At 34.9% G+C, this 24,370-nt stretch overlaps 2 protein-coding genes and 1 long non-coding RNA gene across 4 annotated transcripts; 1 reads left to right on the top strand and 2 right to left on the bottom strand.

The window, feature by feature from the left end:
• Nucleotides 1–4,274: 4,274 nt before the first annotated feature.
• Nucleotides 4,275–10,981, bottom strand: LOC147501565 (fe(II)/2-oxoglutarate-dependent dioxygenase 4-like). Its single transcript, XM_086606616.1, has 3 exons — nt 10,329–10,981; nt 4,830–5,157; nt 4,275–4,718 (listed from the first exon to the last, which is right to left on the bottom strand). The coding sequence occupies exons 1-3, from the start codon at nt 10,799–10,801 to the stop codon at nt 4,458–4,460; spliced, it is 1,062 nt and encodes a 353-aa protein (XP_086462742.1). The 5' UTR covers nt 10,802–10,981; the 3' UTR covers nt 4,275–4,457.
• A 2,135-nt stretch (nt 10,982–13,116) lies between these two features.
• Nucleotides 13,117–15,209, top strand: LOC147501564 (uncharacterized). 2 transcript variants are annotated; one of them, XR_015221412.1, is made up of 5 exons: nt 13,117–13,527; nt 14,314–14,517; nt 14,626–14,667; nt 14,802–14,864; nt 14,949–15,209. It is a non-coding gene; the product is annotated as an uncharacterized LOC147501564 (long non-coding RNA). The 2 variants fall into 2 exon arrangements; XR_015221413.1 differs by having other exon boundaries at nt 13,145–13,607.
• Nucleotides 15,210–15,907: 698 nt separating this feature from the next.
• Nucleotides 15,908–16,820, bottom strand: LOC147501563 (uncharacterized; the record flags this gene model as incomplete). Its single annotated transcript, XM_086604336.1, has 2 exons — nt 15,908–16,517; nt 16,556–16,820. Coding segments are annotated over 2 exons (678 nt in total), but the record flags the coding sequence as incomplete, so codon positions are not given.
• Nucleotides 16,821–24,370: the final 7,550 nt, after the last annotated feature.

The raw sequence follows: 24,370 nt of genomic DNA, 5'->3' as shown, positions 1-24,370 counted from the left end.
GGTTGGTTTATGTCTGTCTATCAATTTTTTCTCTCCGCCAAAACTCTCTTCTCTCCTCTCTCAAGTCTCAACTCCTTTATCTCTCTATTGTTCTTCTCACTCCTCTAGTATATATCTCTGTTGCTACCAAATTAGAAAATGAGGATTCAACAAACAAAGCGACATAGACTGATAGACGATTTGAAGAGAGCGAGACGATCTTGAAGCGTTGTTCGTTGCTACTGTTTCAAGTTTCAACAACGAAGGAAGCAAAGGAACAAAGATGATTTATATGGTTTTGGAAGGATGACCCTTTTTAATTATTAAGCCTGGTAAATATAACACCCCATCTTTTTATTTGCTTTTCCTATAATAATAGTAATAATTATAATTATAATAATAATGAAAATGAAAATGAAAATAGATAAAACTAGATATATGATAACTATCAGCTTAGGGATAAAAATCCTGTAAGTAAACAAATAAGTGTTATCCTTGTTTTTCGATGAGGTTGTTAAAACTAATAAAAAAAAAAGTTTTCTCACGTAGAGTTTGGAGGGGAAAAACACAGCGAGAGTTTTTCACAGAGGAAAGAAAAAAAAAAAGGTTTTACTGACAGAAGAAAAGGAAGAGTTTTTCTGTTAGCTAGCTGATAGTCGAAGCGCGCTACAAGTGAGTAGAGAATATCTCAATTCATTTAAACATGAAATTTCTTACTCTTATTACTCTTATAGCATGTTTTGGGTTTACCGACAAAGTTATAATGCTATCAGTTTTCTGCTTTACTGCTCATGTTAAGTTTCTGTGTTTACTCACTCTATATGTATGCAGAGGAATTGGAGAATACCTACTGTGTTCCCATGATAAATTTTACATTTTAAATTATGTGGTTTAACATGCTGTTTTCATTGGTTCGAAATTGTCTACCGAAAATCTGCCCCAATCCTTTGAAATAAAACGAATACATAAATTGATTATGGTTACTGTAATTGTCGTGGATGAACTAGGTAATTATATATGCGTTTTATTGGTTTGAATTGAGGGTGATTATTGGTGTCGTGAGAGGCGGGCTGTCGAAGCTTTGAAGAAACTGTTAATGGCGTCGCCTGTCTTGTTTGGGTTGGTTTGAACTCTTGTTGTTTTAAATGTGTTGATTGTTGGTTGGTTATGGGTTATTGAGGATTGATTGGGTGCTGTAGAATGAGGGGGCGCCTGTTGGGAGCTTGAAGACGCATCAATGGCGTCGAGAATCCAGATCTATAGTTGGGGAAGTGTTTTCGAAACTTGAATTTGGAGTTTCTTGGTGAGTTAAAGTTGTTTGGTTTTTGATGAGGGGTCAAATCTGCTGGATTGGAATGAAGAGGTGATGAGTGATGGCTGGTGGTGGTAGGCGGTGGAGGAGAGCTGCTCACCAGCTGAGGGAGACGACCTGTTGGTTGGGCTTGGGTTGGGCCAAAATCTATTTCTGTTTTGGGCCGAAATCAATAAGTTGTGTTGGGCCGAAATCTATTAGTTTTGGGCTAGTTCTATTTGGATAGGTGATGTCCATAAAACTTAAAATAAATCCAAGTAGGTCAGGTTATAAATTTATGGGCTTAAGTCTAGATTAGGCTTGGAAAAGACAACACTTTAGGCCTTAGGCTTTGAGTTTTTGGTTGGATGAGTTTAGGATTGGTTGACTATTGTTGACCTAGCTGGTTGATTGTTGTTGACCAGAGTTGACTTTGACCAATTGACCTAGTTTGACTTTTAACTCGATTATGATTTGGTCTATTAGAATAGGTCTAGGGCTATTAGTGTGTTTGGCTTTAGGTTGAGACCTTTATATATATATATATATATATATATATATATATATATATATATATATATATATGTAATGCGTGTATTAACTACTATGTGATATTTCAGCCTTTTATGATATACGACGCTATGACACTTAGACATCAATATATTAATAACGCGTAAACAATAATTCAAAAAACAAGATACTCCTCCTTTATCTGAAATAATATATACAATAAAGTTCAATAGTGTTCCCAATAATTTACCACACCCTTTTAGAATCTCTCCACACCTCAAGTTTTGGAAATGAGATTTTATAACTGAAGATGTCATATGATAGGTGGGTGTTTATTGAATGTGTCATAAATGGCCCGTTAACGTTATAACTGGGTATTCATTGAAGTGTCATGAATGACCCGGGTATTCATTGAATGTGGCGGGAACGACCTGAGGTACATAAGTACTAAAAGGTGGGTGTATAAGAAAAATAATCGATTAATTAATAAGATAAATTGATTTGATTGTACGGGTGTGCTTGGACTTACATTTGAATATCTATAGCATATCTACATATGTTATATAAAAGTTCTAACTTTCTTTTGCAGGAGGGTAGGACTTAATAACCTTTTGTCCAGGGACGCAGTCCTACCCTTATACAGGAGTGGATATCGGTAAGTTTTAATTCAATGACTTAGTTATTAAAACAAGTTATTATAATGAGTTAATAAAATGGAAGTCTTGCTTGGGAAAAAACTATGCCGGTTGAAATGACGGAACTACCTATCTTCCAAGCTGAGAATGATTAAGTTAGGATATATTTAAAGTGATAGTTTGATAAGTAAAGATTGGAAATGTTTATATGTGGTTAGTCTACTCATACCATCAAATTTCATTTTACTAACCCATGTTTGCTTTGTTTTGGCAACATGGATGTGTTCTTAGGAACATAAGTGGAAGGCAGTGGAACCACGACGTTTGGTTTGGATTTGTTTCTGGAGCAATCCGGGAGTTTAATTTTATTAGGTTTGATCTTTTTGAAAACATGTAATAACGTAGTTTCATATCCATCATGACATGAGAATACGATGTTGAAGACCTTTTATTCTTAGAGTTTTATATGATGATTTTTGAATGGAAGATAGTCTTTTAATAAAGTGATGGTTGAGAAAGTTTGGAGATATTTTGTTGTTAAGTTGATTCTTTATGATGTGGGTTTTAGGTTTGACATGTGTTGTATCCACCTCGTCATAGCCTAGGTTTTTAGACAATTGAACCGAGTGATGTTTGATATATTTATATTTCAAATATTCACTTTGTAATTATTTAGAAATTCGGGCTGTGATAGTAAACCTCTTTAATCGTCTGATACATGTTTTATCTTTTAACTATTTATTGGATCTTGGACCCCCCCATCTCTTGGCAGGTCGTGCGAGATGTTGTTGTATAGTTAATATACACTTTTGTTGTTGCCATTCTTGCAGAGGTACTTTCCTTTCTCCCCTGTTGTGAGGCCAGGTGTTAGGTTATGAAAGTAATCCCTTGGGCCGCTGCCTTAGACAACATCCTTACATGTTTTATTTTTATTTTTATTGTGGTTATTATTTACTTCTAACTTGATTTTTGAAGAAGCTTATGAAATTTGGTGTCCCTAGTTGGTTGTGCAAGATGATGCAGTAATGTATTTGTGCTCCCTTATTGTTGCCATGCTTGCAAAGGTACTTCTCTTTCTCGATCTTATCGTTACTTTTAATCAGGAATGACTATATGGCATTGAAATCTTGGGAGGACTTCTCCTTGGTGTTTACTTAATCAATCGTGCTTTACTTTTTTCAATCAATAGGGTTAGGGTTGGATTATAATGAACAATCGACTCTGAAGAGAGCCCAAAACTTCAGGTAAACTTGATTTTGTTTTTTCGATCACATGTTTCTACTATTTTTATTTTCATTCATCAACTTTATTTCTATTGTTTAAACATATATTTACCGAGTTTTTAAACACTGGAGATGATTTATCAGCATTGTCGATACTTGAAAACGGATATCAGTGTTGGGTGTTGATGAGGAGAGAGTACATAAATTAGCTGGTGGGATTGTTTTTAATGGAAATGAGGATATGGGTAGTTGTTGTAGTAGTAATGAGGATTTGAGGAGAAAGTTGTTAGTTGAGTTGGAAGAGTTGTTTCTGCCACATGTTATTGTGTCGGATAGAAAGTTTGAGTGTTTGGTTGAAAGGGCAATTCTTGCTCAGAGGGATGCTTGTGTTTATCATAATTCTAGTAATGAGATTTCTCTTTATGAGGATCATTGTTGTGGCCATGAATAAATTCCCCCCAAGACTTTGCAGGTTCATGGTTTCTTTGATTTATTATTTTTGTCGAATAACCATAACATACGCAGGAGCTCCGCTCACGCCCATACTGTAATGCAATATAGATATATATCCTTTTGTTGAGTAGTTAAAATTTTGTTTTGTACGTTGATATATCAGCGATATTTTAGCCCTTGCAATGATTACAAAAAAAATGATAATTCACTGAGGATGCCTTTTTCATACAAAGATTGCCCTCAATACAACAACAATACCACCAACTATAAAATATTTAACCACATCGATCTCCACTCAATTCACTGACGCAGCTTGATGTTATTTATATATACCGTACCGCAAACTACATATACTATGAAACGTGATCAATTGGAAATCTTGAAGTGATGAATCTGGATATTTTCTACTTCCAGTTTCTTGAAATTGCTAGTCTTCCTAGTCCTAAAAAACTTCCCCCAATTGTATTCCTTGTACTTGGGTGGGTTGTGCTCATTAACGAGCTCGTCCAGAGGCTTCACCATCACATAATGTGCAGGCATAAAGAAGAAAGGAACGGAGAACCGTTCCCTATGTGGGTTTACCATCACACGATGCTCCACACTTTCATACTTGTCATTGCTCCAAACCTGCTCAACAGTAGCATAGGACGAAATTTTATATATGCACATTCCCAACGTAACAATTCTTGTTACACTTCTATGCAAAAGAGCTCAAAATAAATCAGTCAGAGATAATACCTGAATTATGTCACCCACGTTTATAATGTAAGATTCTGGAATAGGTTTGACGCGAACCCATTCACTATCAGCCTTTCGCTTCACATCAAGACCACCAACATCGTCCTGAGCTAGTACTGTAAGTGCACCAGCATCCTTGTGACGACCAACCCCAAGAGCGAGGTCTGGTAAAGGGCATGGAGGATAGTGGTTGAGGCGAATAAAGCTAGTATGGCCTTTGAAGAACTCATTAAACCGTTTTGCAGGTAAGCCTAGGCTCAATGAGATAAGCTCCAACAAGTCATAGGAGAGTTTTTCCAAGGCTTCAGCATATTCTAAACATACCTCCCTGTTGAACAAATATTTGTATTACATTTGTGTGCAAGTTACCAAAATTGTTTTGCAATTATAGCTTATCTCGAGACCTCATTTATTAAACAAAATCAACCCCAATTGACATTCTGAACTTGTTAGAGCAAGTCCAATGGGGGGTTTCAATATAGCTTGCCAACTAGGTGCGACATCACTATTTTAGCAATGCTTATGCCACAACCATGGCATATTTAGAGCCACAAGTCATTCCAACGCAAATTTTAATTTCGAAGCGCTAAATCGTTACGGATTAAACAATTCTTGCTATCTGTCTATTAGGATGTACACTTACATAGAGAATTATGACAGAAACAACACAAAGTCTGTCATCCGTTGCTAACTTAATGTTCAAACGGCACAAAGTCTGTCACCCGCCAAATTATATTTAGTAATATAATTTAGCTGCTATGCATGCCCTCAAATTTAGTTGACTTTATAATATAGAACATATAGGCTATGGTTATTATTGTCTAATTGTTTTAGTAAATTCAAATTTACTAAAAACAAGTAATTTCGTTTTTATTATTTAACCCTAGTTTAGAAATGTCTAGTAGTCTTTAAAGGATACTATTGTGATATAGATATATTAGGAAAATGTTTCTTAGAGTTTTAGAAATTTTCTATGATGATTTCAAGGAGTTATCTATATAAAGAGCTAGTGTAATCAACTCTTCAATATTATCAATAAACTTATGTTTCAATTTATCTTTCTCAATGTTCTAATGAACTTTTATTATCGATTTCGCTATGTCAATTGGGATCAGATTCAGACGGTGTTCTAGGGTTGAAGAATATTCCTAGAATGTAAATATTGGCTTTCTTCTATTTAGAGTATCTTTGAATTAAAGTTTTTTTTTATTATATTGAAAGATTTGTGTCTCACCAACCATAGTGTTGATACCATCTTTCTCCATTCAAGATCACAACAAGAAGACAAAGATAGGAATTTTCTCAATTCCAATGCACCAACCATAGTGCAACCTCCATATCTTCAGGTTTGATTTTATATTCTCTTTATTTTTCATTTTCCACCCCATCACCCTATCACCAATGATCCTTACCCAACATTGTTTGTATTAAATCACTAGCACCACTACCACCAAAAACAAAAAAGAATAAATGTTTTGTCCTCTTTCGAAATTTTTACATAACAACATACTTTGAATTAGAAATCATGCTATATACCATTGGAAAAATCAGGAAGTCTAGCTTCTAACAAAAAAACGGATCAATGTTTGGAGTTCGAAGGTAAAAAATATTGCAATTTTCGTGTAGAGTGTCAGTTTTAGATGGGAATTGAATATGAATATGGAGTTTCAGAGTTCGAAGGTAAAATAAATTGCAATTTTCATGTAGAGTGTCAGTTTTAGATGGGAATTGAATATAAATATGGAGTTTCGAACATCTTCTACTTCTTTGTCTTTGTCACCTACAATGCAAGATATAATGTGGCATCGACAACATATCTATACTCACTTGGAATCTTATCCGCTTCGTGATAGGTGTAGATGGATATCTAATTGGGATACAGGTTTCTATGACAAGAATGAATATCGTCCAGTTGTTTATTTTGATGGACAATTTCATGTAGATTATTGGATTGAAAAAGTTAAAGATGTCTTTTGGTGCAAAGGCAATTTGAAACAAGACAAAGTAAAATTGGCAACTAGAAACCTTCGAGGAAAAGCAAAATTTATATGGATGGAATTGCTACGAAGACGACAACATAGAGGTGAACCACCCATTTTTTATTTTCGTTCCATGAAATATGTTTTATGTCTTCTATATTTGTCCCATCTTACTCAATTTGATACATCTCCAAAGTATTGCAACTACAATCCATTACCTCAACTTCACCTATCCACCCTTCAATACCCTTATCCTACTCTCAATACTCTTACACCGCCACTCAATACCCTAGTGCATGGATCTATGATCTATTGGTTAGCCAGTAGCCCCCTAACTTTCCTCAAACCCCAAAGTACGGTGGTAACTATTCCACCAAAAAAAAAAAAAAAAAAGTGAAATTAGTGTTAGTAGCCTCCCCTATTGTTGAATTCCCTCATAAAAACCTTTCCCCGCCACCTCCCCAAACCCTTCCACCACTATTACCTCTATAAAAAACTTTACTCCCAACAATCATATTACCTACACGGCTACACCACAACCAATACCAATACCAATACCAATACCAGCACCCACCCAAAATATGCAAGCCAAAACCTCAACCTATTCGTCCAAATCCTCCACCCACCCGAAAAACTCAACCAATCCACAGAAGATGTAAATAGAGAAGTTACAATTGCTCCAACTCTAAATCAAATTGTGGAGAAAGTACAAATTGAAAATATTTGTATTGAAGAAGATAAATATATTCAAGAGAAGGAGAATGTTGATGTTGCTAAAGTTTTTGGAGATGATGTTAATTTGCATGAGATAATGTCACTTGTTGCTAAAGAATTAAAGTTGTTAATGTTTTTAATCTTGAGCAAGAACTCGAGGATGAATTAATTGTTAAAGAGGAGGAGAATATGGTATATCACAATTTTCCAAAGAAATTTATTTTTGAAGACCTATAATTGAAATTTTGTGAAAAAATGATTGATATTCGTATTTGCCTCAAGAATTTCGTGTCAGATTGTCAAAAGAAAAAATTGAAGAATCAAGCTATTGTGTCTATTTCGTCTTGCTCCAATCGAAATATTGTCATTCTTATACATAACTTGAGAGCGAGCTATTTTAAAGAATGAGATAATGATGTAAAACATAGAGTCTATGGTTATTGTCTAAATGTTTTTCGTAAATCCAAATTTACAAAAAACAAGTAATTTCGTTTTTATTATTTAAGCCTAGTTAGAAGTGTCTAGAATTCTAGTTTATGAGTTCTAACAGTCTTAGAAAGTTACTATTATGATATAGATATGTTAGGAAAGTGTTTCTTAGAGTTTTAGAAGGTTTCTAAAATGATTTCAAGGAGTTATCTATATAAAGAGCTTTATTGACAAAAATTGTAATTAACTATTCAATATTATCAATAAATTTATGTTGCAATTTATCTTCTTAATGTTATATTGAACAATTTATTCTCGCTTTCGCTACGTCAGTTTATTACACTAGCCAAATTTAGAGCTCCCCATTGGAAATGTTTGTTGTGGTTTTGGGTGTTATATTGCCTTTAGCAGCCATATAGCACCCCACAATTACAATATAACAAAAAGGGTCAAGGGGCTCATTAGTCGTAAATTTTTTAAGCTGATGTACTTATAGTGGAAGAAAAGAAGAATCAAATTATTGGCCATTTCACGAGATTATTTTAAGAATGAGGCCTCATAGTCCTTAACACTAAGGAGCATTGTTATCCTCGTACTTGTCTAGCACAAATTGTAAAAACCATTTAAAACCTTTATGTAAAAGATTCCAAAATCCAAACAGATCATAGCTATTTCACAATTCACAGTGCTACTGGTGTGCCTCCCTTGTTGAGTCACTTGAGCAAATACCTTAGTTAACCCGAATCCAAACATCCGAATCCGATTTGTATTCGTATTTGAAAAATCATATATTATTCAAAAATTTGGATATCAGATTCGGATAAATTTTGTTATCCGATACAGATGCGGATTCTAGTCATAACCGTCAGATAATATCTAAATCCGATTTAATTAATATAATTATTATACTCTTAATTATATATATATATATATATATATAAAAATAATAATAATAATAATAATAATAATAAGTCGGTGTGGGGCCTATAGAGCCCCATCCAGCGGCTACAAATCTTTCTCACAAATTATGAAATGGCGGATCCAAAGACTTATGGGGGATGTGTAGTTTATTATTTGAGCACAAGAGTATTAGATCATTGTTGATTTGGTCAACAATGACTGTTTTATGGGCTGGGCTTTTATCTTTAGGTGGGTTGGGATTTTTTTGGGCCTAATTTGAAACAGGGCTATATGCTACTCATCCACTCAAACCAAGAGTTGAAGATGTATTGCACAAAAAACAAATTTTTTTGAGTTAAAATTTTCACAAAAATCCAAATCTCAATAAAATAAATATCAAATCAAAAGCAACAAATTGTGCTCATTGAGTCTACTCAATATGATGCATATTCAAGAACCAACCATATATAAACTAAAGAGACAAAAAGAGAAGAGTTTCCAGAAGAAAAGTAAATGAAGTCCAGCTGAAATGCTGGATGCATGGGCACATGGAATATGGCCTGACAAGTTGAACTTGTTTATCTACATCAAAGTCTACAAAACCAGGCGTAGAACCTTTTCTTTTCCATTTTCGTATTTGCTCCAAGGCAAGAGCTGTTCACCGTCTTCTGTTTTTTTGGGGGAAACCACCATAATTTTATGCTATATTTTCCGATTCATTTTTTTTTCTTAAGATTCAATATCAAAACCAATTCTTACTTTCTTTTGATAGCATTTTTTATGTGCTCTTAGATTAAACCTAGTATTTTTAAAGTTAGGCTTTTGCTTTTTAACATGTTAGTTAATTAGGTCTCGCTTATTTGTTGTTTGTTGATTTATATGTGAATACTGTTTTTCTCGTTGATTTAGCTTGGGTTGAGATTTTGGGGTTTGCTTTTTAAATGTGATTCGAATAGTATTATCATACATCCCGTCCGTCGGATTCGGATAGTGGTATAATTTTTCGGATCCGAATCTATCCATCAACACAACTACTTAACTAACACTGAATGGGATCAAAAGTTCCTGCATACGACCGTCATATGTATATGACAGAGTTCTGATTCTTAATAAATTTATAAATAAATTTAGTCCCAACTCTCTGCACTCTAACCTGTTTCTGATCTTCACTTATCCCCAGTCCCCAGTTGCGGTCTAGATTTATTTCTTTTTCCAACATTATCCGGCCATGTGTTCATACTGTATATGCAAATTACTTTATTTTATATTTTTCTGTTGAAGTTAAATTTTATTGGTCCTGCCTCGCCACTACATGAACTTTAACGGTGTATTCATGCATTTGTATATAATACTTTGAAGTTGCAAGTGTTCGAGTTGATAATGATAATTTATGCAGGCAAGCGTTATTCATCTGATGGCCTGATCCATAAACTGATAAACAAGAACTAAGATAATTAACAAAATGAAACAAAATTACCTAATTTCAGGGGGATATTCAGGCCACTGGTTCCTCAACTCTTGCACCTCATGATCATTAGGCTTATGTGAAGCAGGAAGAATTGTTGGATTGGAAACTGTAAAATCGAAAACTTCTTTCCAGTCTCTAACATTCTTAGTATGCTCAGTATCATAATATCCCAACGGATTCTCCTCATCTCTCCTCACCTTCCTTTTCTCTTCTGTTGACAAACCAAAAAACTTCCTTGCTACTAATTCAATGCGTTTCTGTAAATCTGAATGTACACCGTGGTTGATCACTTGAAAAAATCCCCAGTCCTTGCATGCATTCCCTATCTCACTAACCAATGAACCGATGAGTTGTTGATCATTGGACAACTCTGAGTTATTCAGTGGTGATAGGTCTATTACTGGAATCCCTCCTGCCTCATTAACATTAAGTTTTGGTCTGTGCTCGTATTCTTGAATGAAAGCTGGATCAACTTCTCCCATTTTTTTGTTTTTCTTTTTTTTATTATCTTCTCACTTTTAAAACAATGTTTTCAGATCCAGTTTATAAATAACGTGAATGATTGACTGTTCATTGAACCTAGACGCTTTTTTGGTTGCATGTAAAAAATAACTCTCTTTGTTAGTATAATCTATAGTGTTTTGGATTATGTGGTTGAGAGTGAAATCAAACTTGACAGATATTGATGTCTTATGGAAAGACTAATGTTTCTTCCCATCCGCTACTCAGTCAGCATGGATATATTTTATGATGTAATTGCATGCCTCACGTTGTTTGCTTTATGGATTCTCTAGCCGAACGAAGTTGCAAGTTGATCTAGATAGAGTCTTGGCTCTGGGAAAAAAACACACACAAAACGAACGCCTTACAAGAAATTCACCTGGTCCCCGGAGTTGAAAAAACAACCCATTTTTCCCACAGAAAAATGGCTATTCTCCAAAATTGCTCCAAAATTTGATAACTTACGTAGTAGGTGGAAGAATTTTTCTAGGCCGAGAAATTTAAATGTGAGAGGAGAAATTTTTCCTCTCACATTATAAATTCCTATCCCCAACCCACACAAAAAAAAAAAAATGAAATAATAATAATATATATATATATATATATATATATATATATGTGTGTGTGTGTGTGTAGGAGGGGGGATCAATATACCATGGTTTTCATACCATGGCCACACTTCTTCATCAAGCTCCACAAAATTTCAATTTTTAGTTTGATATGTTTAACAATGTTAAAAGATGATTGCAAAATCCAAAAATTTGAAATCAGCAAAAAAAAATTAAAGTTTTGTCAAAAATTTTTAAAATGGGTTAAAAAAATTAAAGTTGAACAATTTTTAAATAGGTTATAGAAAATCTATCCAAATACCCATAGTTAGGTGATCATATCTACAAAATATTAGCTTATATAACTCATCTTGTAAAGGGACATGGTATAAACCATGATACAAAAAATGTTTCAATTATTGTTTATCTCCTCTCTCCTCTCTCTCTCTCTCTCTCTCTCTCTCTCTCAAATTATAACTCTTTTTTGTAAATATGTCCAACAAACCATGAAGATCACCTCTACAAAATTTCAACTCATTTGATGATGTTTAACAATGTCAAAATATGATTGCAAAATCGAAAAATTTGGGCCGTTAAAAAAAATTTAAAGTTGTCAACAATTTTTAAATAGGTTAGAGATTTCCAAATGAGCCAAAATTTTGTGAAAAATCCATCCATAGTTAGGAGATCATATCCACAAAATATTAGCTTTTAACTCATCTTGTAAAGGGGCGTGCTATAAACCATGGTATAAAAAACAATGGTAAACGGATCCCTCCCTATATATGGGGTTGGCTACCTTGACAGTTTATTTTGACAACTTATCTTGACATTCAAAACCTAAAAGTGAATTTGTATATTAAACTAATGGCTGATTTTTTGTAGAGAAGATCTTCCTATCTTGGATAGAATCTCCACCAAAACTCGCCTCAATTAGATATGTCTAGCTTTATTAAAAAGAGTGCTAAAATTAACTCGTTTCAATTGGATATGTCTAGCTTTATTAAAAAGAGTGCTAAAATTAACTCGTTTCAATTGGATATATCTAGCTTTATTAAAAAGAGTGTTAAAATTGTGGACCGTTAGATAAATATTGAACTTAAACACAATTTTTGACAAGGTTAGATATGTTCAAATGTCTTGATAATTTGTGGAAATGATCTCTATTGTATGGAGAACATATTCTCAAAAAAAATCAGTTCTTAGTTCATTGTGTAAGTTGTGGATGTCAAGATAAGCAGTCAAAGTAGCATATATATATATGGGCTGGCTACGTCGACATACAGAAATGACATACGGAATTGACATACACAATCCTACCTACTTACATAATGAACTAAAAGCTGATTTTATAGAGATGTGATATCCATAACATATAGATCATTTCCACAAAAAATCAACTCCTTTGAACATGTCTAATCATACCAAAAATTTAGTTCAAATTAGAAATTTATCTGACGGTCCAGAATTTTAACACTCTTTTGACAAGACTAGACACATCCAATTGAGCTGATTTTTTGTGGAGATACTATCAATAGTAGGGAGATAATATCTACCAAACATCAGCCCTTAGAGCAATATGCAAGTCTATTTTTGGATTGCGTATGTCATTTCTGTATGTCGACGTAGCCAGCCCGATATATATATATAGCCCGGCTCACATACGGATATCTGTAAAACGGACTTAACAAAAGAAAGTGAAATTTCACGAAATATAACCACGAAGGTTTCAACATATTTCTCTCTTTATGTCAATTAACGGGGAAAAAAAACTTTATATCATATCTCCAAACATAACGTTCTCCCCTGGTCTTCTCTCTCTCATGCGGTTCATCTTTTCTCCATTTCTACTAGCAAAAGCAATGAACTCTCTCCTCTTCCCGAAAGCAAAAGCAGCGATAAACATAACGTTAAGTAGATGGTTTGACTGTTCGAGTAGCAGAGAGAGATAAAAGTGATTGTTTAGTGACATAAATTGTTCGTTTCCAGCAACAATTTTGATATGTGGAGGTTCGATTGAGTGATCTACTGTTGGGTCGTTGGAATTGGGCATCAAAGGTGTTGATTTATTGTAGTTTGGGTACTTGAAGTTCGCCATTTGAAATGAAATTTGACGGGTGGAGTGGCAGTTAGTTCATGGGGTTCAAAATATGGATAAGGTGAGTGCTGGTACACTTTGGGTAGTTGTTCACCTTATTTGTTTGACGAAATGCTCCATAGATGGAAACGGCAAATGATGGTAAAGACATTTAATGATCTGTTTTTGACTTCCACTGGAATTTCTACTAGGTAGTAGTATTGGTAATGGAAATTGTACTTTAGTAGCAATTCTTAAATTGATGGTGAATTTGTGCCTTTGAATGGAATTGGTTATGGTGCATGGTGTCGCATCGAACTTTTTGTTGTTTTTCGGTTTATTGGGATTGTGGATGGTCGTTTGTTTTCTTGTTTGGTTGGGCTGGGAGAATGGAAAACCGAAGTTGGCAGTGGCAGTGGGTAGCAGTGACAATGGGAGTCATTCTGTTAGATCCCAAAAGTCAGGTCCTAGTACTAGTGAACTTGGTAAATGACCTACAGATAAGATCTGATAACCAGTGTGTAGTGATTGACATGATTGGGCGATGAATGTTTTAGGAATCTATTGATTGTTGTTTGTATAGTAGTTCTGGGGGCATATCACGATGTAGTAGGTTAACTCAATATTTTGAATAAAAAGGATGAAATCAAATGATTAGGAGTATGTTTCTCTATGAAATGACACTGGTCTAGACTAATGATCCCATGCTATAAGTCTATAAGCATTATACATAGGCTTGCGCTGAACATTAAATGATACTTTTGTTGCCCAAGGCTAGACCTATGCATCCATCAGCCACTAGATGATGTAATATTATTAGGTTACTGTATTGTAGATCTCTAGCAATCTCTAATTATTAAAGTTGCAGGCTGGGAATGATGATAAAGTGACTAGGGAAGAAGCAACGTCAGAAAAGGAAACAACTGATCAGAAGAATACAACATAAGTTATCACTGAGGCGAAAAAAAGTTCCAATGTGGAAGAGGCCAACGATAAGGCAGCAGAAGTGGAGGTCAAAGACGAACCAAAGTCATCTGTGAAAGATCTTACTGTTGACAAGGAACTATTACAGGTATGCTCAAAGTTTCATTGGATTGTTGCAACTCTGCATTTTATTGAGTGAATGTAGTTCTATGATTTCTTCCTTTGCTAGTAACATCTTTTTTTGAATCTGAAATAGGCATTTAGGTTTTTTGATCGAAATCGCGTGGGCTACATCAAGGTACATTTCTATTCTTCTTTTTTTTTTTGGTCATCTTCTCCTTAACATTTTGTTTTTTTTATTTGTTCATTTTTCCTTGTCATCTCATGTCGGAGTATGAGTTTGTACATATGTTACTGTGCTTGCTTTTGCAGGTGGAAGATATGAGGGTGATTCTTCATAACTTGGGGAAATTTATTTCTCACAGGGATATCAAGGTATTTTTGTAATATCTAGTTTTCCAATTGTCTGGCTTTTGCCTTAAGAAATCGCTTCACTCTTCAAATTGTTTTATGGAACAGGAACTTGTGCAAAATGCTATGTTGGAAAGTAACACAGCAAGAGATAATCATATATATTGTATAATAAGCTTGTCAGGTCATGATGAGGCATTGATGTTTTGATCGAGGGTTCTGGTGGGTGTTAACCAAGTTTTCTTTGTTCTAAATTGGTTTTACTCCGGAGATATTTAGTTCTGTTTAGAAAAGCTTGGGAATTGGAATTGTGTGTAAGACAGATTTTTTTTGTTACTGCAACAAATTAAAAGTTACCTTTTCTTTTTTGTTCTTTTTTGTTACTTAATTTGGAATTGATAATATGTTACATAGTTTGTTTAGCTGGGTAGGTCAAATTCCTGGGTCGTAGGTTCGATTCATCAGTTTATTAAATAAATAAATAAAAAACCTATTTTTTGCAAGTTGTGTACTAGAGTTATTTCACTACTAAGTAGTTTACTATTTAATTCCGAATTTTCAATTGGATGTATCAATTCAACTGCTTTATCTAAATCTGCTGGACATGTTCCCTTGTGGACTCACAAGGTTTGCAATCCCCATCTCTTATTGACACAGTCGTACACCGAGTGCAAAAAGCCAAGAGCATTTCCTACATTAGTATCAGTATTCACAAGGTGCCAATCAGTACTTTTCTAATCAAACTGCCAAGTTTAGGGATGTCTCATGTTTCATTGTGGACTCACAAGGTCTGCACTCCCCATCTCTCATTGATTCAGTATTACACCGAGTGCATAAACAGGCAAAAGCTTTGATCCTCGTAGAGACTACCACTGGCATGGCTAGAGACTTGCTTTGTAAACTACAAACTGTAGCCTGTTACTGTCTACAGAGTAACAACACAGCTGGGAGTGCATATTTTCTACTCTGCAAGGAACCCAACATATATCGTGAGTGCTGCCAGCGTTGCGTTAATTTGCTGATTTGTAGGAATTAGGAAACCTCTTTAAGCATTATACAGGAAACCCTTTTAAGCGTTATAGTTCCTTCTGTTAATTCTCCAATAGTCTCCCAAACTAATAACAGTTACAAGATTGCTGAAGACGACATACAGTTATGCAAACGATAATTGAACCATTGAGTTTTTGTCTAGAATATTATCATCCCATGTCAGAAGAAGAATTTTGATGAATTATAATCAACAATGTAAGGCGCTAAGCTAGTCCTAATGGCTTTGATGATGACTGTAGAGCTCAAATAGAGCTCTCAATGCTTGTTTCTTCACCACTTTCCCATAAACACCTCGACCCAACTTCATTGCTCTCTCCATTTCCACAATTCCGCCACCGCCATTCTTCTTCAACACCTCTAACACCACTTTCAACACCCTCTCGTCCCCACCAACAGCCTGATTGATACTTTCTGCTATAGGGTCTATCGATGGTATCCGCCTTCCCCACTTCCTCATCACCTTTTCTGATCTGAAAGATTCCGAATACAGACTCCAAAACAACGCTCTCAAGTAACCTTTTTCCTTGCTTTTCAACATCCATTTTCTCATTCCTTCCTCTAATCTGAACACCATATTACCATTATCTAAGCCAAACTCAAGAGCTAATTCAATCTCTTTCAACTCCTCTCTACAACCAAACACCTCCTCAAACCTGCACCTCAACCAAACACCTCCTCAAACCTGCACCTCTTACAGTTGCAATGAAACCCCCATGTCTTACACATCTCTCTTCGCTTCTTCAATGGCAACAGCACGTCGAAATAAGCAAATGTTATCTCTTCTCTTGCCTTAACATCTCTTGAAGTATGGACTAGCACGTGATCACCAATATCCCAATTCCTTTTCAAAGTAAAGGCCTGGCCCCATATGCTGCTGGAACTAGCTTGCTGAATGGTTGGTTCCTTATGCTCGATCGAGACAAGAGCGATAGCGAATCAGCCATCCATTTCTTTGAAAGAAAACATCCGGAATCAGGAACAATGGTTAGCACTAGGCATGGGCATATCGTAAATTAGGTTGGGAAGACATCGGAAGGTGAGGGGACTCAGGCTTCTCAGACTTTGACTCCTGCCACCCTGGCATAACCCGCAAATACCCACTAATGTGTGAACTTGAAACTGGTAACTACTAAAGCAAGCACAAACAATGATGAACAGTTGGTTTCTTTGAAGATGCAACAATGGATATTGATGTTAACAAAAAAAAAACTAAACTTACGTGTAATCGAGATTGTGTAAAGCCGGTCAATTTTTTTTGTTTAGGCTTATAAGATGAGAAAGAGAGAAAAGAGAAATCCTTTTATAGAGAAAGAGAGTACCAGGAGAGAGAGTCAGGAGAGAGAGAGAGAGTCTCGATAATATTGAGAGAGAAGGAGAGAGTAAGATATGGGAGAGAGAATAGGAGCGAGGTGTGGGGTTTTCTAAAATCCTTCGTGAGTATATTTCGTGAAATTTCACTTTTTTTTGTTAAGTCCTAAGATACTATTCATAATACTAGAAAGGAAGAGTCAACAGTATTTTAGGATCCAGGCGGACATTCTTGTGGTCGGAAAACCGAGCCTTTAAGCAAGTAGTCCTAAAGAGTAACCCTTACACCTTTTTCCTTAATCATACTTATATCTCTTACTTACATCTTTTCTTAGGAAATCATACAATTAAATATAATTGTAAAATATTTCCTCACCGTTATGCACTAACCTCAAGTTAAGCTGCCATGGCTCTGATACCAAATTTATGAGTTAAGAGATCAGGTAAAAACAACGATTAATCGCGGAAGAAGATCGGTCGGTGAAGAACACTTGATTAAACTGAACTTTTATTTATATGGATGGAAGTGTATGTTACAAGGGGAGATATGGAGCACTCTTAGCAAACTAGAAAGAAAATTGAAAGGTAAAATATTGGATAAGATCTTTTTTATTATGCTGATCAAAGGTATTGATAACATTGTCCAAAATGGACTTCCAAAAGTCGTGAAGCTTTTGATGTGTAAAAAGAACTTATGTCGGTTATCATAGACATAAGGTAACTCTAGATCATCAAATCGTACTTTTCTTTTACCAGTACTTTTAGACTCTCTAGAAAAATTATGCGAAGAACTCGCATAGGGGCAAATTTATGAGTTAGAGATCAGGTAAAACACCTGATTAATGCGGAAGAAGATCAGTCAGCAGCAAGAACACTTGATTAAACTGAACTTTTATTTATATGGATGGAAGTGTATGTTACAAGGGGAGATATGGAGCTTACAAGGGGAGATATGGAGCACTCTTAGCAAACTAGAAAGAAAATTGAAAGGTAAAATATTGGATGTCCTCAACAAGGGTGAGGTATCCCTTTTATACTAGTCGGAACTCAAAATATAATTTGGAGTCCATACGAGAAGTTCGCGCGTGTCTTCACTAGTTAATCGACCCGGGCCACCTTGACAAGGCATACTTGTCTTTTACTGCCTTCAAAGGATAAAAATCCTTTTAATACTTTATTCCATTACCTTTTGACTTTAAAGGAAAGAAAAAGGTGAAATGTCCCTTTCATGGGTCCTTCTTGGATAAAGTAATAAGAATACAGCTAATAAGTAGTATGCTGATTCTATTTCCGGTCCTTAATTTGGGCCATAATTATGTACGCCATTATCTTTGAAAAGATAATTATTATTATCTTTGGTATTCGAAAATTTTTGCCGTAAACCTGAACTTCCTTACTTTTAAAGGAAGTAGTCTTGGATTCTGTTTTGCCTTAAGAGCTTCTTTGAACTTGGCCCATATGTCCATGGGTTCTTCAGAGTCTTGGAAGAGCTTGGATATAACGGGTTATTGCTTCGTAATATCAAAATTGTCACCCAATTCTTCTTCTGGTGACGACCTTCTCCGGCTAAGCAAGCAAACCGGTTTGCTTCTTCCTCGACTATTAATTGATGTCATGGAAACATCATCATCTTGAGAAGATAGCATTGCATTTTCTCGAAGATGAAATTTCCTTAGTACCACGATTCCAAAACCGGTAACTTAAAGGAATTTACAAAATGATTTTAAAGCTTCTCCATGCATAACTCATTGATTTGGCTATCGGAAAACTGGGATTCTGAAATTTGATAAGATTCTTCATCATATCGAAAGGATTCCCTCAGATCCACATCTTCGTGGGATTAATTAAAGTTCGTTCTATGAATGATTTCAAATCATTCTCAATGCTAATGATGGCGTCATCTGTTGGAAAAGAAATCCACCATCTTGAATAGAATTTTCTCTTCAGGACTGGAATTTTAAGGTGATTATATTCACAACTAAAATCCCACTTGAAAATCCAAGGAATACCATATATGGTGAAAAAGGTCAAGGATGATAATCCTCTTGGCATCTTATCATTGCCTTTCAGCTGAGGATGATTGTCAGTCCATTTTAGAAAAATATCTAAAAGATTCTCCGGGAGAATATCCAATTCTGGACCAAAATACTCCCACCATTGAAAAATCCAATATGGATAGTCAGTCTTGATGGATCCGTGGGCATAGCTTGATAAACCATGAGTGTTTCTGTGAGAATTCGATAGAAAAACACATTAGTAAAAGCCGAGATATAGTCCCAATGGTTATATAGGATATTTGTCGAACTCAATTTTTCGACACTTGTTGGGTCCAAAACCCACTCATTGTAAGAGATAATTCTCTTAAAGATGGCTTTGCTGTAAGAGATCGGACTATATTCCGAATCAGGATGCTGTAACGTATGGTGAATATCCATACTGGAGGTAGCCGAAGCTAAAATTTCTTCATAGATATATCTATGTTTGCCGTCAACAACAGGATACTGCTGTGTGTCAAAATATCTTCTTTGAATTTCCCAAGGATCAGGCATCCACTGCTCATCTCCTGGTTGAAGATAAATGACTGTTTGATCTGCCCTTTTATTAGGGACATAAGGAGTCAGAGGAGTAAGGACAGCCTCTTTCATTGACTTTCCTTTTTGCTGTGATAACGGAGGAAATTGCTCCTTATTGTCAAGGAAATTATATTTTCCTTTGCTTTTTCCCCGGCCTCTTGTGGTATAACCACGGCCTTTGCCTCTCTGAGAGGTGCTCATGATCCCTGCAAGAATTCTCTAGTTAGAAAATCGGCAAAGAATTAGAATCACCTTTGATATATTCAATGTCAAAATCGGGCGGCGAAAAGATCCGCTTGCCATCCCCAAAAAATCTGTTTAGAAGCAATATTCTTGATATCTTTTCGTAATACCTCGTTTTAGCGAAGACTACAATCAATACGCACCAAGAACTTCGATTCAAGAAATCATCCCGAATTTATGAATACATTTTACCAAGGACGAATCTCTTGTTTAATAGTAGAATAATTAATTTGTGCTTTCTTCCAAGTTCCAGAAGTAAAACGGATTAATTCTTCTCTACTAGAGATAGGATTCTTCTGTTTTAAGATGCCACCATAACCAAGGTTAGAAGCATCTGTTTCCACAATTTTTAACCAATTAAAATTAGGCAAAGATAGGCAAGGTAATTGTTTTGCCTTAAGCTTAATTTTCTGTACCGCCTTAGTATGAGCTGTACTCCAAGAGGTTGGAACCTTTGTTAATCTGGAGTATAGAATAGAGGTATCCTGTGAAAGGTTTTATAATAGTGCGCCAAATAATTCAGACTACCAAGAAATCTTTGTAATTGAGTTTTGTCTAAAATTTCATCAGGAAATTTAGAAGCAAACTCAATACTTCTGTCTATAGGAATAATTTTTCCTTCAGTAATGTTATGCCCAAGAAAACGAACAGTTGTTTGAAACAACTTCATTTTTGGAGCCGACACTACTAAACCATTTCGTTTAATAAGATCTTTAAATATCTTTAAATGCTTAATATGCTGTTCTAGAGATTTAGAATAAATTAGAATATCATCAATATAGACAATAGCAAAATCCGAATAGGGATTGCAAATCTCATTCATAATATTCTGAAATTCCGAGGGAGCATTCTTCAAACCAAAGGGCATTCTTGTCCATTCATAATGTCCAAAGAGGTAATTCAGAAAAAGCAGTTTTATACCTATCTTGGGGTAATCGGACTTGCCCGATAACGACTTAAGGTCAAACTTTGAGAAGATGATGGCTGTAGATAAACGATCTAATAAATCCTTTTATTAGAATAGGATATCTAATCCATTGTAAAGCGATAAGAGGTTTAAAATTAATAACCGATCAGGAAACACCTCTTTCTTTCTCACCGCTTTATTGACATAAAAAGTTGTACAACTCCAAGGAGATTTACTTTGAGTAATCAACTTCTTATCCAGAAGACTCTGGATCTCTTTCTGGCATAAAGTCAAATATTCTGATTTCATTTGACTGGGTCTAGCCTTAGTGGGAATAAACTGTTCATTAAAGCTAGATTCATAGGGTAAAGAAACCATATGCTTCTTTCTTTCCCAAAAAGCATTGGGAATATCACTACAGACTTCAGTAATAAATTGATTTTTAATTTGTTCAATTTTATTCTGAAACTCCTTATTGTTGAGTCTTTGCTGTAACTTTAAAGAAGTTATTTCTTCTTTGAGAAAGTTTAATTGGCTTTCTTTAGCTACTAGATTTGTATTAATCATAGCAATCTGCTTTTGAACCGGAGGAGTTATAAACTTAAAATTAACTCTATTTTTATTAATGGTTGCATGAATACCTATATTAGTGATACTAGTAATAGGCATGATAGAGTTGAGGAAAGGATTCCCTAAAATAGTATGTTGAGACATATCTTTCACCAGAAGGAAGGTAGTAGATAAACAATGTCCTTCTTTACAGATGAATACATCTGTTAATTTGTATGCAACCTGCATAGGTGCACCGCTAGCAGTAGAAAGATTTTGAGTAGATTTCTCAAAATATTTAGTAGGAACTAAACCCTCTTGAATACAATTCAGATATGCTCCGCTGTCAATAAGGGCAACATGATTCGTGAGAGTATATTCTCCTTTAATAACTAAATTTACATGGACATTCCATCTTTGGAATGTGATGTTATTAGCCTTATTCTGAAATTCAAAATTGTCCACCATATTCTTATTAATCTTTAAGGCTTTTATGTCTGTTTTAAGGTTATTAACCTCATACTGTAGATCCTGAATACTAGTGATATGAGGATTTCCTTTATATAAAGTATTAGGAAGTCTCATATGATTATAAGAACCAAGATTCTGTAAAGTCATAAAGTTCTGAAGATAATTAAGATCATAAATCTTTTCCTGTGGATTAATCTTGAATTTTCTTATCTTCAAAAGATTTCTATAGTCTTGTGGTCTAGTAGAACACTGACTAGTCTTATGACCATTATGATCACACTTATTACATAAGCGAAGAGCTTTGGCTTTAGGCCTAAGTTTCTTCCAATGCTGCTTTTCTCTAAGACTTTTTGGTTTTTTATAAGTCTTAGAATTATTGATTTTAGTAACTAGTATGTTACTATCCTTTTCTTTTATTGGAGGAGGAACAGTCACCATATTCATGTTCACCTTAGAATGTTTTGTTTCACATTCTATTACTCCAATATAATTATGAGTAGGAGTAAAATTACATTTTTTAATAGTAATATCCTCCTTGATAACAGGTAGAATAACAATCATTTCCTGTTCTTGAATTACCTCTTTATTAGGTAACTTATTTTCCTTTTTAATTAAGGTATTTTCCTTAGGTAAATCTATTTTTACCTCGCCATAAGCCTAGCCTCTTGTTTGGCTTTTTAAGAAAATCATCGATATCTTTTCTCGAGTTGCACTCCAACTCTGCCATTTAGAATTTTATGATTACGATACTCTAAGCAAAACCATTTTGTCGAGGAGTACAATTCCTCGATGATAATCATAATAATCATCATAAGGTCTAAGCATAGGTTTCAATTCTGTAGGAGTAAAATATTTACTCAACTCTTCATATTTTAATTTATAAACCGATAAGTTTCATAAGGTGTATAATCCATCTATAAAACAAAATCCATTTCTGGACTGTGGGAGATTCCCTAGCTTGGCGTGTATAAATACCATGTGGTATTTGTTGATTAGAGATAACGATCTCTTCTACCGATTGATTGTTATGTGTTTGTAGATTCAGTTTCAAACCTAATGCCTAGAAGATTGTGGTATAGAGACCTTGTAAGGGGACCTCAAAGACAAACTTCTACCAACAAAAGGTTTCTTAAAGTTCAATATAACTTCACCTTCTGTTGTTTGGACTATCTGGTCCAAATCATTATTAATGATTGGCTGTGGTTGAACAGCGTTTCTGCAAATCCATGATTCTGGAAATTGAATCTCACTCCAAGGAATCATCCTGGGTGTTGCTACACTAGAAGTTAAAAGATTTGTGTCTATTAACACGCCTCTTACCGGTGTAGTTTTATGTCGTACATTAGGTGTTAAAGTCTGTAACACCTTGTAGTGAATTCTGTAAGTAATTCCTATCACTTCAGATCCAGGTAAAAAGTTATAACCTTTAGCCTGAATTTGTAATGATACAGAATCATAAAGATTTCTATCCGATAAAGCTAAACTTAAATTAGGATAGACATCAAAATAGACTGGTCCATGACAAAGACTAGTCTCTACTGCTCCCATAAGGGACGGTAAATAGTCGAGACACCTAGCATCTCTGAGTGTTGCTTGAATACAAGCATTCATACCCAAAAGGGTCAATGGTCTGAAAGCAACCTCAGATAGGCCTATGTGAATAAATTTATAATTTTTCACATGGTGATATAAATCACGAGGACTTAAAAGATTTAAATTATTACTCATGGAATTTAAACTAATAGTTTGTTCCATAGTTTTTACCGCAATTTTACTGGTCAATTTTTCAATCCAGTTACCATATCTATATATGGTTTTGGGATCCATATTAGGGATCGTCCATTTATTCATTTTGTCCTGTGTGTCGAGATCATACTCGATTAATTCTGTGTTCTTAATTGAACTCAGATCATCATTATTTGATGATTGTGCCATGGGGGTTGAGGTGTTAGTGCAAAACAGGTAGAGTATAATGAATTATAACTATACTAAACAGTATAAAAACTATTCTTGATGTAATCATTGACACATCGTCTTCTTCTCCAAATATTATAAACAGTATAATCAAAATCAAGTCTTTAGTGCTTATATTAAGTAAAACCACGTCTGTCAACGCTTTACGGGGAGCAAACGGCCTAAACGATTCTTGCTAAACGGCACAGCATATACCCTACGCGACTTTGGTGACGTCCCAGAGTTACCAATATAAACGTAAAGAAACAATAATGACCTGTTGCTAATGCAAATAGTCTTATTTCAACAAGAATAAAATTAAGTAATCTTAACTTTATCTCTAATAAGATACTATTCATAATACTGGAAAGGAAGAGTCAACAGTATTTTAGGATCCAGGCGGACATTCTTGTGGTCGGAAAACCGAGCCTTTAAGCAAGTAGTCCTAAAGAGTAACCCTCACACCTTTTTCCTTA

Source organism: Coptis chinensis, chromosome 4, assembly GCF_015680905.1.
Source record: "Coptis chinensis isolate HL-2020 chromosome 4, ASM1568090v1, whole genome shotgun sequence".
NCBI classification, from domain to species: Eukaryota; Viridiplantae; Streptophyta; class Magnoliopsida; order Ranunculales; family Ranunculaceae; genus Coptis; species Coptis chinensis.
This window is presented reverse-complemented; position numbering and strand designations above follow the sequence as displayed.